The following is a 14,426-nucleotide window of genomic DNA, read 5'->3' on the forward strand; positions in this document are numbered from 1 at the left end:
AGGTATTGGAGATTTCCCTTAGAGAAGCAATTATTTCTGTGCATCTGTCCTTTCTTCCTATCTCACACATCATAGATGGTTTCTTTTTAATTAAATCAAAGGCTTTGGTATAATATATTGGACACTGCTTCCAATATGGAGCAGTAACTTACAGTAAAATACATGCAATATGGAAAACAATAAATAACAAATTGGTGAAATGGAGAAAAACACAGTGTAACAAAGACTGCCTTCGAAAATTCTATAGGTGCAACCTGAATAAAAAAATACAGGAATTTAAAATATGTAATCGTGTAAAAAAGAAACCACAAGGTAAATTATTCCAAAATATCTCATAGTTTATCATAAAATAGTTACTTGATCATTTAAGTACTGCTCATTCTGTCGACAATCAAACAAAATAAATATTTGACTGGAGCAACATTTCTGATGCAAAATTATCCAGAATCAAATAAAACTTGAAATAGGAAATGCAATCCAGGAGGAAGCTTAGGAGGTCTCTACGGTAACCTCCTGCTCACAGCAAGTCAGCTTTGAGGTCAGACCAGGCTGTTCAGGGCTTCATCCAGTCAGGACTTGAAAACCTCCAGGCTGGAGGACTGTACCACCTCTGTGGACACCCTGTGCCTCTACCTGACTAATATCTCCTAGAGGCTGGAACTCCTATGCAAATAGCAGTTAAAATACACTTTTTGTCAAGCACCTTCCCCTTCCCCAACTTACAGCTGTAAGCCTGTGTGGGAGCTGATGCTCCTAGGCGAGATGTGCTGCAACCCTGTGGAGCAGCTGCTCACTCTACAGAACTGCTGTGTCTCTCAAGCATCAATCACACTGGAGCACACAATTTAATACCTTCCTAATTAAAATATTTTATTAATAAGCAAATAATAAAGGCAGCAGCAAATATTTCATGGCATGATCAAGTTTTAAAAAAATCTCAGAGTAAACAGAAGCACTGCAAGCTAATTAGTTATGACAATGTCATATGCCCACAAGAAAAACAGGTCGAATCTTGAAAGTAATTAGAACCTTCTTCAGCCTTGTCTGAAATGCAAAACCATACACAAAATGAGGAAATCAACCTCATAATTAATTTACTATTGCCTAGTAAGGCCTCAGGAGTGAGGACTGACTTCTCAGATATCTAAATGCAAGTTGAGCCAGTCACTGTGGCAATAAAAAACAAGAGAAGAAACACGAACATTTTAAGTCTCTATTGGGATAAAGTAATAATTTGAGCTTACAAATTTTCTGTTCACTCCACTGATTATAAAGAAGCACAAGACAACCTCTGCACTATGCCTCCCATCCTATGTTTTACATCCAGAGATGCGTTCTTGACCCACGTCTTGTGTCAAGCAATACAAATTATCTTATGTCTTTTACTGTGTCATAAACACAAATAAGTGGGTTTAGTATGCTCATGCAGATATTTCTGCTAAGCTCAAAACAATAACTAGTAAAGTTACAGCTTTAATAAAAACAGCTTGTTTGTGTACTGCATCCTCTATAAAAAACACATGAGAATTAGCAGAATGACAGCTTAAAACGTCTGCTTCTGTACTGTGAAGTTACATGACAAACTAGCACAAATTCAGAACTGCATAACTCAAGCAGGGTGGGTGCAATGCAACGTTTCAAGTTATTCCTACTATCTGCATTAACAGTAATGCCCCAAGGTTCCAGCTAAGATCAAAGTCCAACTATATTATAGAGTACAGATGTTCATAATGACACTTTGCAGTGGACCAAAACATGCCACTGCAGAACCTCAGGTTGATCCTACTTCTGGGTGTATCCTATGTTTTTCTGTGTGGAGATATTTTATCTCCTGAGGGAAGGGCAGCAGTAAAGCATAAATGCTACATCTATGCCACTGGATCTTTCCCTCTGTAGGGGACCAAAAGAGCAGATCATAGAATCATCAGATGTCTTGGGTTGGAAGGGACCTTAAAGATCATCTAGTTCCAACTCAGATATCTGGGTTCCTTCAGCTACAGCTGAATCTTAAAGAAGCAGATCTTGCTTCGACCAGTGTATAAAACAGATGTGGCAGCAGAGAGGTAAACTGCTTTCTGATCATTTAGAAGGTCATGGAGAAAGCCCAGACAGGTGCACTACACCACACTGTCTCCCAAACCAGCTACTAAATCCAGATCTCTTCTTTCTCACAGACAAATCATAAAATCAGGCACGTACTTATGCAGCAGTGCCAACAGCCAGCATCAAACATCAGTGAGCAAAGCCATGGGGTCTCAAGTGCGTGGTCTTGAAGACCAAGTAGGTCTCTGGTAAGTCTTACAGAAGCAGGGGGAGGGGATGAAGGGGGAATTCTGCTGTATTTACTCACATTTAGATCACCATACAGGTACAGAAGTGCCAAGGGGAGGGACAGGAGGAGCAGTTCTTTCCCCCACATTGTGAAACAGAACAGACATGAACTGAAGTGACCCTCAATTGCTGCTGAGGTCTCAGCTCATCATCCAGTGAATCCACTTTGTCAATACAACCTTCTCCTATCTGCAGTCACTGCTTTACAAATTAACCTCACTGTCACAGGGACTGGTGGGGGAGGGCTTATTTTCTCCAGTGACGAACAGCTGATGTTTGCCTGTTTCAGATCCCCGCGCTAGCAAATATTGCTCAAGTGCTGAATTCCTAAGCAAGGTGAAAAATGCATTATTTAAAATGTGATTGTGTTCCTGCATTGCACAATACTAATGTTGCTAAAGCTACTTAATGCTTACACATCTAATGCATTTATATAGCAATTTGACACATTTTAACTGAACTTTTTAATAATTGTTTCTAGTAATTAATGAATTTGGCAAATTTGGACCAAATGTTTCATTGGTTTCCATGTGCATATATCATTGGTTGCCCATTCAGCCTCCTCTTCTGCATGACTAAAAATTTCAGCTTTTTATGAAGATCTGCTCTTCATTTGGTCTCTCCTGTTAGACAAGGTGCATCTCAGTCAGATTTCATTTGTGTTTTCAGTTTGGCAAGACCAGTGAGACATTCATCTCTCCATTTTCTCCTGGCATCCAGGGCTTTTGGAACAACTGGAATTTTTTCAGACAGTGCCTGGAAGAGAAAATTTAAGATAACTAAATTTCACATTCTGAGTGAAAAGTTTTTCACCAGCAATTTTTCCTGCTTTCCCAAGTCACCATCCACAGAAATTATCATTTAGGCTATCACAAGAAATAGGTCACTCTTTCCATGAGTGACTGGAAAGGAACCAACCTGTATGGGAATAAAAAATGCTCTCACCTGGATAAGGTCATCCTGAATGTGGCAATGTACAGGACTACAGAAACAAGAAAGCATCAGCCTCTTCCCTCATTTTGCTCCACACAGTCACTGTCTTGTCTTTTTGATAACAATCTTTTATTCAGTAGAAAGGAGACAACCTGTCCATTTATGTTGCTGAAAATGTGTTCTGAACCAGATTCCTATGTGTGGTTCCCCATAAATTCAGTGAGGGATATCATATTTATAAAAACATTTTGTCTTAAGAATACCAGTTATTATAAAAATGACAGGGGAAGACAGGGAAAAAAGCATTTCTGAGTGCACAGTCAAAGTTGTCTTAGAAGTGACAAGGAAAAAAAAGTTGTTTTGAGAATGCAGATAGAGACCACAAGGTCATCTTTGCCAAAACAGGACCTGAGGTCTTAGGCTTAAAAGGCAAGTGTTGAGAAACTGGGTAAAACATGGAACTGCTACCAGTGACTGGCAAGCTGCAGTCACTCCACAAAAATCAGGCAGGGACAGAGGAGTAAGGTAAGAAATGCTTAATGATTTACTCTAACAGAGGATCCCCTGCAAGCTCATCTTTGGCACTGAAGATTTAAGATAATAAAGATACAGAAACAGATTTTGAAGTGGAATCCAGCCTTCTATAAAGAAAGCCAAACTGTTTCACACCAATTATAAGCTTCTGATTGTGAATGATGCCAAAATTATTATTGATTGTTATTATAAGCAGTCTATATTTTTAAGCATAAAAGAATGTTTTTCCTCAAAATGCATTAACATAAATAGGAACACAATATGCTATCTTCCAGGCTGCCTCCATATTTGGAATTAATCTCTGACAGCTGATCAGAAATTATTCAACCCCTACACATATTCTTTAGTGAATCATTAAAAAAGGCACCTTTTGAAAAGGCAGAGTTAGGAAATGACAATACTTCAGTTGATTCCTATGGTCATTCAAAATGACTATGTAGTGACTATAAACAAATTGTGGGCTTAGAAATGTTAATACATAAACTAGATCCCAATCCAGAACAGCACTTAAACACATTTTATCTTTAAACATGCAAGTAACCTTACCAGACTGCTCACATGCTTCCCTTAAACATGTATTTGCACATATGACAAACTAGAACTCTGGTTTGTGAAGTATAAAAAGAACACCCAGAAGAGAAAAAGCTATAGGTTTATGCAGGAAGATGGAGTAGGAGGAAGACACAGGATGAATATCCATGTAGGAAAGGAGGCTAAGAATAATACGATAAGAGGAAAGAAGTGATAAGGAATAGTGTGGAGGATTTATTTACCTGATTGACTTTCTGCACAGTTTCACCTGAAAATTCTGGAACTGGCCCAAAGGTGTTCAGAACAAGTTTCATTCCTTCAGCATATCTTTCACAATAACTTGATACACCTGAAAATAAGAGTGAAAAGTTACATTTCAACAGAAATTCCCAGTTAAAGTCAGTAAGGCTGCCTGTGCTTAAGCAGGCAGAGACCCAAAAATCAGAGATCCAAAACATGGTCTGTTCTTATGATTAAGACACCTAATTGTCATGAAGGAAAAATGGATTCTATCCAACCCATTTCCATTAAGGTTCACGGAAAAGTTATTTAGGACACTGCTGCATTGCAAAACCAATGAATGTCACACACCAGCAGAAAATGCTGTGTGAGGGTGTGGTGCACGACCATGAATACATCTGTGCTTTGTTACTTGTGACCAGAAGGCTTCCCTGACCAGGGAGCACGAGAAGGTGCTATCACCTCTCTTCCTGGTCAGTGTATGTCATATCTTGAAGCATTCCTGTCATTACTTCCATTTATTAACCTGGAGTGTATCAAGGACAACATGGCTCAGGGGGAAAGTATCAAAGGCATGGAGACACAGGTAGGCTCCAGTGAAGGAAACAGGCTAAAGGAGGAACAGATGGATCTTGCAGATCTGTATCTTTCAACCTCTAACTGGGGTTAGAGACAGGGATTTGGTTTTTTTAACCCTCTCTGATGGTTGAGGACTTCTAGGGGAAGACAGGGCTCACCTGACAAAGTGGAGAAAAGGCATCTTTGCCAAATCCCTGGCCCATCTAGTGAGAAAAACCTTATATCAGGGGCCACTGGGGTGTGTGGGGATGGCTCACACATAGAGAGATACACACTGCAGGAAAGATAAGGAGGGGGTGTGCTATGTCTGTAATGGGGCAGCTCAGATCTGTGGAGCTACTCCATGGGAAGGGCAGCTGGCTGAGTGAGAGCCTGTGGACAGGCCAGTAAAGCACAGCATCCTCCAAGAGCAGGAACAGTCCATCCTGATATTCAGGAAGACAAGTACATGTATCAAGAGATTTGCTGGGACAAGCTCCTGTGCAAAAAGGTGTCATACAGCAGGTGGAAGCAGGGACAGGCTGTAAAGAAGAAGATGAAAAATACCCCCTAGGCATCTAGGAATAGTGTCAGGAAAGTCAAAGATCAGCTCCAGCTGAACTTGCAAGGATGTCAGGGGCAACAAGGTGGACTTCTATTACCGCGCCTGAGTGGGCACAGCTGGTGAGAGAGAGACGGTGAATCTTGTTTCTTGAATCAGAAGGCTGAATTTATTAATATATTATATATAATACATTATTACTATACTAATAGAATATAGAGAGAGGTTTTGCAGAGCAGCTAGGCTAGCTAGGAAGAGATAGAAAAGAATCCACAACAAAGCTGTGGCCAAGGACTCAGTCCCCTGGCTTGCACTGGTGATTGGCCCTTAATTATAAACATAAAACATGAACCAATCACCAATCAAAATAGGTGCCCCTGTTGCATTCCCCAGCAGCTGATAATAATTGTTTACCTTGTCTTTGGGGGCCTCTGGCCTCCCGAAGACACAGAAATCCGAAAGAAAGGATTTCTGTGGAGAAATGTCTGCGACAGACTTCTACTGCTAGTAATAGCCCTTATTGTTACTAGCATGCCCTTGCAAGTCTGCTTTCTACCGTACTTTAAACACAAGCCAGTCAATGCACCAATGTCATCACAAGGTCTTCATATGACTGAAGGCAAATATTGCACCCATCTTCAACAAAGGTAGAAAAAAAAATCACAGGCCAATCAATCTCTCTTCTGTCCCTAAGAAAATCAAGGAGCAAGTCCTCTTGAAAGAAATTCCTGGACACAAGAATGAGAGTGTGATTGTGACCATCAGCACGTAGTCTCCAATGGTGTAAATTATGTCTGACCTCATTGCTTTCTGTGGTTAAATAACTGTGAAAAATAGGAAAGTAGTGGATATCATTTACCTCAACTTTAGAAAGGCATTTGACATGGTCTTTTATGATATTCTTGTATCAAAGTTAGGACATTAGGGTCTGTCTGTCTGGACAACTAGATGGACAAAAAATAGGTTGGCCATGTAGGCTCAGAGGTAGTGGTTAATGGATTGCACTCCACCTGCAGGCCAGCAAAAATGGAATATTGAAAGAAATGGGTCCTGACACCCATACTGCTTAAAAAAACATGCTCATAAGGTGTGAATAGCATCAAATTGGGTAGGAGTGGGAGCTAGAGTGGTATAGACCAGCTGATACATTGAAGGGAAAGACTGCCCTTAGAAAGGTTGGAGGAATGAGCCAATATAAAACTTTAACAAGGACATATGCAAGATCCTGCATCTCAGAAGGAAGGGCTCCTTGCAACAACACAGGCTTGTGAACTCCAAGAACTCCTGGTAGTGGCAGGCAGCAAGCTGGACAGGAACCAACAGTGTGCCCAGCAGCAAAGAGGGCCAGCAGCCTAGGTTGTGTTAACAGATTGAAGTTAATTAACAGCAGACTGAAGGAAGCAATTAACACCCTTTACTCAGCACTCATTAGACTGCATCCAGAATACTGCATTCAGTTTGGGACTCCCCAGTACAAAAAAACTGACAAAACAGAGCAACTTCAGCAGAAGCCACCAAAATGGTGGGGGCTGGAGCACTTGTCTTGTGAGGAGAGGCTGGGGGATCTGTGTTTTTTCAGCCTGCAGGAGAGATGGCTGTGGGGGAACCTACCAGCAGCTTGCAGTGCTGCAGCAGAGCCTGTGGGGAGGTCAGTGAGCATAACAATTTGATATGAGGGGTTCACACTGGACACTCAAGCACTGACACAGGTTGCCCACAGAGGTTGTGCAGTCTCCACCTCTGGGGTTTTTCGAGCCTGTATGAAACCCTGAGAGCTTGGTCTGACCTCAGGACCTTCACACAGGATCTGTGAAGCTCTTAAAACACATGGTCAGAGAACCTGGGAACCAGCTAACTGGTAATGATGGGTAAAATGGCAGCCAAGTAGACCTTGGCTGAATTACAGAAAGACCCAGGTTCCATCAGCTCCAGTAGGAATCTCTAAACAATTACTGTTGAGGCACTAGAGAGTATGAAATCATACACGCACCAAAAAGAGAAATCAGTCACTTAGCCAGACATACATATCTAGTAGACTTTTAGTGCTATTAACTACCACATAATCAGAAAGGATAAGGGTAAGCCTTTCCCAATCAGGACGTCAGGAACTGCATCACAACACTAAATGAGCACTGCTTATCTGGCAGTAAACAAGCTGACACTGATAAAAACACAGAATCAACTAGCTTGAAAGAGACTTTGAGATCACTGAGTCCAACCTATCACACCTATGTGGATTATCCTGATGATCACCCCAGATCTGAGAAGTTCTGGACATCCACTAAAGGCTTCTGAGAACCACAGAGACTGAAGAATTTTCACACTTAATTCTATTTTTATTAGCTAATTATCAAAGCAAAGAGAAGAAACATGCAAAAGACAGAGGCAAGCAGTTACAGTTACCAACTCTTCCATGAAGATTCAGGACATCGTACAGATTGAGAAGCATGAACAAAAACTGCTCATGGTCTTATTAAACTGCAAAATGCAGGAAATATAAGTGAGTACGCCTGACTGTCACACAAAAGAATGCAAATCAGGTCTAGAGTCATTAAGTGATCTCTTTCCTCAACAGTTCCCTGGAATGCACTACTGTATGATATCAATACCTTGCAAGTCACACCTGTCTAACCCTAAAATGGCTGAGGTTGGAATGAATGAATGGAAACCTCTGACTACTGCCAACTGTGTACCATAAACTACACTACAGACTGCTCAACACGCCTGAAATCGCTGAGGTACAGGGTTTCTGAAAGGCCTCTGAGGTCAGTGGGAGGATGGAGAACACTCTTGGTTCTGGGCCAAAGAAGAACTTTCAAAGGACAAAGCCTCAAGGAAGTACTAAATTTCCTTCAGCACTCTGAAGTCATGATGACCATCAGCTAAACAACTGAAAGGACAGAACAGCAGAATATGTCCATTGCATAAGGGCAACGTAGAGAGATTTGTATCCCACTGCTTTAAAAATGGACTACAAAACATTCTCCAGTATCTGAAGGAAGGAGGAGGCTCTGAGAAAAACTGCAGCCTTGTTAAATAGCTTGAATCTGTATTTGGTGGCAAGAATGTGACAATCAGCATTCGGTTAGTCTGTTTCCTTGTGTTATCTATCCATGGAGCCAAGAGTGTGACAATCAGCATTCAGTTAGTCTGTTTCCTTGTGTTATCTAGCCATGGAGCATATGCATTCCTAGAATACAATCTGGCACATTCCAGCTTTCCCCAACACAACAAGGAATGCCAGCTAGTCATACAGACATATTGGTTTTTTAATTATAGAGAAAATTTGTATTTTGATCAATTTTCTCAATTGACACACAGCCAGAAACCTCCAGATTGCCTTGTGGGATTCAAAACATCCCTGGCAGGAAGTGAGGTTCAGGAAGCACTACTGTGGGATGTGGAACAGGCTGTGACATCATCCTATCTCTTCACTGGGCGAAGAAGCAGAAACCACCATCCACTTCCATAAGCACTCTGGAAAGGACCACTGGTTATCAGGGTTTTCTGACCATACCCTGCCATTAGCATAAGTGTTTGCCTATTACTATTTAACAGCTGGGTTCATAGACTTCAGCACCTGAAGCCAACCCAGACTGACCTACTGGGGGTATGCTAACCACATGAGCAATCCTGGGAACCAAAGACAATGCTTTACAGGACTCATGCACCAGCCACAAGACAAAGACAGTTACGTGTAACTTACTCATGTGAGCTTTGTCTTCTAACAGTGAGGAGTCTGAGCAAAAATGTTTCCACATGCAGAAGTAGAAATGACTGAAGCAGAAGAGTGCAGGTTTATTCTGCCAGCAGCTGTTGCCAGCTGGACAATGACAAAATAAACAAAGACTACCCAGTCAAATATAGCAATCCAAGCAAATGCCCATGAGCAACTGGCAACAGAAGGAATGGTAAACTGAGCAGTGTCAGTTACCAGTTATTCTGGTGTTTACCCAGCTCACAAAGGTCTATGACACTTAGACCTAATAGTTTAGATTTGGTACTTTTCCAAAAGTCAATCTGAGTAGTTTTGACTGTGGTAGTAATGAGAAGGTAGCCTAGAAGAGTGTGCACCAGAAATCTTTTTCACAAGCCTCAAGTGCATTGTTATCTTGGGAAAGCTGAATGCTTGGATGTGGCTGAGCCATTTATCTGCTGAGTATGAACTCCTGAGCTGGACATGGCCTTTAAAGCTCACTCAGCCAGCTAGACCTGGAAATCAAGCTCCTACTGGCAGTTCACCTGCTGCTTGAATGAATCAGAACAATTTCTGGGTGGGTGTAGCTCATCAATGCAGCAGAGACGTGCCAAATGCAGGCTGGATAGCACAATTCATCCACTGCATGTAATGTAAGAATGAAAAGAAGCCTTATGCAATGTCAGCAAAAGAGGAAAAAGTGAGAAAAAGCTTAGAGGTCTAGAGAAGAGCAGTAACATTAGCACAGCTGATATCAACATTGTGGCTGACATGGTAACGTGCAGGCACATATGCTGAACGCCAAGCAGGGTGTGGGCACTGCAAAATCTTTCAAGTCTCAAGTGAAGTCAGTAGACCAAAAGTTCAAATACACACACAATCTCACTCAAGGATTAAAAAAAATGTGTAGTTCAAATTAATAACGCAAGACAGTTCTTCCAGTGTGAAATGCAATTTTAATTTGATTCCAGAAATCATTATCAACTGATTGAATGCCTTCTTGAAGCTGGCACTTGAGCAATGGGGAATATTGCTGAAAAAAATCACTTTGCTTTTCAACTGCAAACTCATAGCAAATATTTGACTCTAGGCCTTTAGACTTAGGAGTCCTTTGGTTCAAGGGCCAGGGCTACTGCAAAGGTGGATAAGAGCCCTTGGCTGGATCATAGGGACAAGAAGGCAAACAAATATGGTAGAATCTCTTTAATACTTGTTGATACTACCCAGGGAGCAGCTTACGCTGGAAGAATCAGCATTGGCAAATAGTGTGAAACGGGAGCACCTGGGAGGTGGAAAAATAGCAAGATGGTAAATGGGGTTGATGAAAACAACCACCTCTCTGTGTGGGCCACTGCTGTGCCCACGCTGTGCCACGCTATCTCCAACTGGAGAACAAGAATGACACAAGAGGGGACAGAGGAAAAGGACAATAGCTTCCTCTTGTCTGTGCAGTTTGCTGGCTCCCTGTCTAAACCTTCCCCTGTCTTGCACATGCTCACCTAGCCAATGTTGGAGGAAAGAGGCCATGGGAGGAGGCACATGTTGCAGCAGGCAACTGAGAACTATGAATACAAAACAGAAACACGTCCAGGAAAGGTAGGAGTTTCCTGAATCTTCCTTCCACCACTTAGTCACGGCTATGGCAGGGTGAAAGAAGAAGAATGAGTTACAAAAAGTTCTAGGGGGCAGTACATGCAAGATTATAGAGATGAAAAGGGGAATACTCTATCTTCCTTGAAAATCCCAAACTCTCTCAGCATTTCTGACTTCTACAGTCTAGTTACAAGAACGTGTAGACAAAGGCATTGATTCAAGGCTCTTCAGCTGCCCATATGTATCTAGGACACACAAGGCTCCAATAATGGAATAAGCAGCTGCTTATGCAGTTTCGGTGACACTTCAGGCAGTTTCCAAAACGGCTAATGAATGAACTGTCCCACAAGAATTTGTTCTAGTAACCACACTTAAAGTTTGCAGCTCCTTACCTGAGAACTTGCACTGGTGTGGTGCAAACATGTTTACTGCTGCAATGCCTCTAGTTGCATCACCAAGATGAACACAGTATTGATGAAGGAAAAGGAACTCAGGACAGATATTTAGCTTAGAAACATGCATTAAGTGCTTCACTGCCCAGAGAGAAACCACAAGTGAAGTTCATAAGGAGGATAATGACTGTAGCAGTAGGAAAAGAGAAGTGAAAACACAACAGTATAAAATGTAGTATATTCATGCATTATAGTTTGTAAGCACTTTAAAATATCAGCTTCTCATATGCTGTCTCAAGAAAGGCAACAGGCATGAGAGCTGAAGGACAAGCAAGCAAACTCGGTAAACCAGCCTAGCAAGCACTGAGACACTTGTGACATGGAATGAGAGTCAGGAGCAAGTGTCACTGGCATGGACAGGGAACATGCCAAAGAGAGGGTGCTCCACCATACTTGATGACTTTCAACCTGATGAGCAGCGTATTAAGATACTGTAATGACTCAAAGACAGGAGGCATGATGGTCAAGCCACTGATGCAATAGCATCAACAATTTGAAAAGACTGGGGTGGGGTTGACTTTAGCACATAAAATCTAAGAAGAGCCTGTAGTGAAAGATGGATAATAACAGAAAAAAAGGCCTGTTTTAACAGAAAAAAGGGAACATCGTGAAGGAATCTGACATGGTTATATTATGTTCAGAGAAACAAAAGTTCCAAACTTTTTTAATGATAGAGGGATTGCATTTCTAGACATCACACCTCCAAGGGCAACTTTTTAAATGTAATCCTATCTTCATCAAGGGCGTGTCTGAACACAGGTGCATGCTCTGAGCTAGGGTGTGAATTCACAGGATGTTTTGTACACTACATTAATTGCCATATGAGTTCACTTATGGCTCTAATCACACAAATACTTGGAACTACACTGAAAAACTGGTAGCACCAAAAAAGGTTTTATTCTTGTTGTGCCAGTGTTACCATCTCAACAGCAATGCACAAGTATTTCTGCATGCCTGTTACAGGGCTTGCAAGGGTCTTTCAGGGTGAAGAGAGAGGTGAGAATCTTGACCTCATGTTCAGAAGGCTTGATTTATTATTTTATGGTATATATACATTATTACTATACTAAAAGAAATAGAAGGAAAGATCTCAGAATGCTAGCAAGCTAAGAATAGAAAAAGAATGAATAAACGAAGGAGCTCTCTCTGATTCTGTCCCAGAGAGAGCGTGGCCTTTGATTGGCCCTTAATTGTACACATCCAACATGGGCCAATCACAGGTGCACCTGTTGCATTCCACAGCAGCACATAACCAGTGTTTACATTCTTTTTCTGGGGCCTCAGCTTCCCAGAAGGAAAAAATCCTAAAGAAAGGATTTTTCACAAAAGATGTCCGTAACACAGGCCTGCTGGATCAAGGAATAAAACTGAGTCATTATGAACTGCTTATTTTCTTAGATCAGTTTCAAACTTGGGATGAATTCCTCAGTCTGAACCACTTGGTGATCATTTCACACTCTCATTAATGCATCAAGACACTTTCTTTGGGAACCATCTATAAGGACTTGAGGAATAAAGCTCCAAGAATTCCTGTGCAAAGTCATGTGTTCCTTTCAGAAAGCAGAGGGAACTACTTTACACCTATGAGCCCATAGAAGGAAACTGGTGCACAGCAGCCAGTATTCTGAAAAATTCACACCTTGACTTATGCATATAAACTCTTTCATACAAAAAAGCCCTGCAGCTCCACAAAGGCAAACAGCAGTTCTAGAAGGGCTATAAACTGCTTTTTTCAGCCTATTGGGAAGGGAACTGAATGCATGTAAATACATATGAAATATATGGTGGGTTTATGAACATTAAAAGGGTTTGTATGATTATACACCACTGTGATACTCCATCTCAGTAGCATCCTTTTACAAGTATCCTGAATTGGGTTGAGATATTTTATTATCCTAAAACATAACACATAGACTGGACAGAAAAGAAGGCAGTCTTCCTTTTCTTAGATGTTACTACCTTAGACATTCTCACACCTGCTGACCAGCTTGCAGTACAAAAGCTCCTGAACTGGGTTAAAACTTGGTTTGCTCCCTGTGCAGCAGTACTGAAGTAGTGGCCATAGCAATGGAAATAATCTCTGCTCTTGAACCAGCCAGCATATCTGTTTAGAATAATTCTTAGAAACTACACTTGGCTATGTCTTGCCCAACAAAAAAAGTAAAATTTCCTCCCTTTCAACTATGACTTAATGATTCTCCACTCTTTCCTTTTCATATTTTGTGCTTTTCACATAGCACAATCATTCTGCCCCTATCATCCAAAACCAATTCACCTGGCAGGTGCTTCTAAAATGAGCAAATATTCCCATTTTCTGTAAGAGAAACATAATATTGATCATGAAGACTCATTTCTAGCTTACTGGATAGTTTCACTTTCTTTACAGGGACCATATATCAGTCCCAATTTCCACATAACTCCTCTATGAATACCTCAGTGAGTGACAGGTAGAATATAATCCTGGAATGGTGTTGATATAAGATAAAGATCCTTCAACCTCCCACCATCCAACTCCTCTGCTGATATTGGCAGTTTAGATCAAGTTCCAATTATAGCTCACTAAATAACCTACTAACAAAATATCTGATCTAAGCCAATTATGAAATACATATTAAGAACACTTGCTGCAAACCTGTAAAACACAGGATGTTATAGTCTAGCCTCTGCTTCTACAGATGATTGCTTGCAAGGGCTTGAAAAAACAAGAAGAAGAAACCAGATTTTTCAAGAAACAAGCGATTAGGAGATACAATCTCACTGAGGCTGGACTATCTTCACTATATTCACAGATTGCCCAGTACATGTACAGGTGGGATGTAGTGTCTGCTAACATAATCCTACAACACTGAACATGCAAACTGACTGTAGTGAAGTCTACTGATCTTCCTTGTAAAAGACTTAACAGCATTTGTTGTGATGCTGGCATGTGAAATCATAAGAGGAGAAACTCAAAATCTGAAACAGATATCAACATTAATTTTATTTGATGAAATCA

General features: G+C 41.1%; 1 protein-coding gene and 1 long non-coding RNA gene across 2 annotated transcripts in view; one reads left to right on the forward strand and one right to left on the reverse strand.

Annotated features, from left to right (window-relative positions):
* Positions 1-2,294, forward strand: part of LOC132069756 (uncharacterized) — a 29,528-nt gene extending 27,234 nt beyond the window's left edge. Inside the window, exon 4 of the long non-coding RNA XR_009417822.1 lies at positions 2,175-2,294. This is a non-coding gene — a long non-coding RNA (uncharacterized LOC132069756). The remainder of the gene's footprint in view (positions 1-2,174) is intronic.
* CRYL1 (crystallin lambda 1) overlaps positions 845-14,426 on the reverse strand; it is a 51,346-nt gene continuing 37,764 nt past the window's right edge. The window contains exons 7-8 of the mRNA XM_059466183.1: positions 4,572-4,678; positions 845-3,087 (exon numbers count right to left, since the gene is read on the reverse strand). Coding sequence (XP_059322166.1) covers positions 2,974-3,087; positions 4,572-4,678 — 221 coding nt within the window. The 3' untranslated portion in view covers positions 845-2,973. The remainder of the gene's footprint in view (positions 3,088-4,571; positions 4,679-14,426) is intronic.

This window comes from Ammospiza nelsoni, chromosome 2, assembly GCF_027579445.1.
Source record: "Ammospiza nelsoni isolate bAmmNel1 chromosome 2, bAmmNel1.pri, whole genome shotgun sequence".
Taxonomy (NCBI): Eukaryota; Metazoa; Chordata; class Aves; order Passeriformes; family Passerellidae; genus Ammospiza; species Ammospiza nelsoni.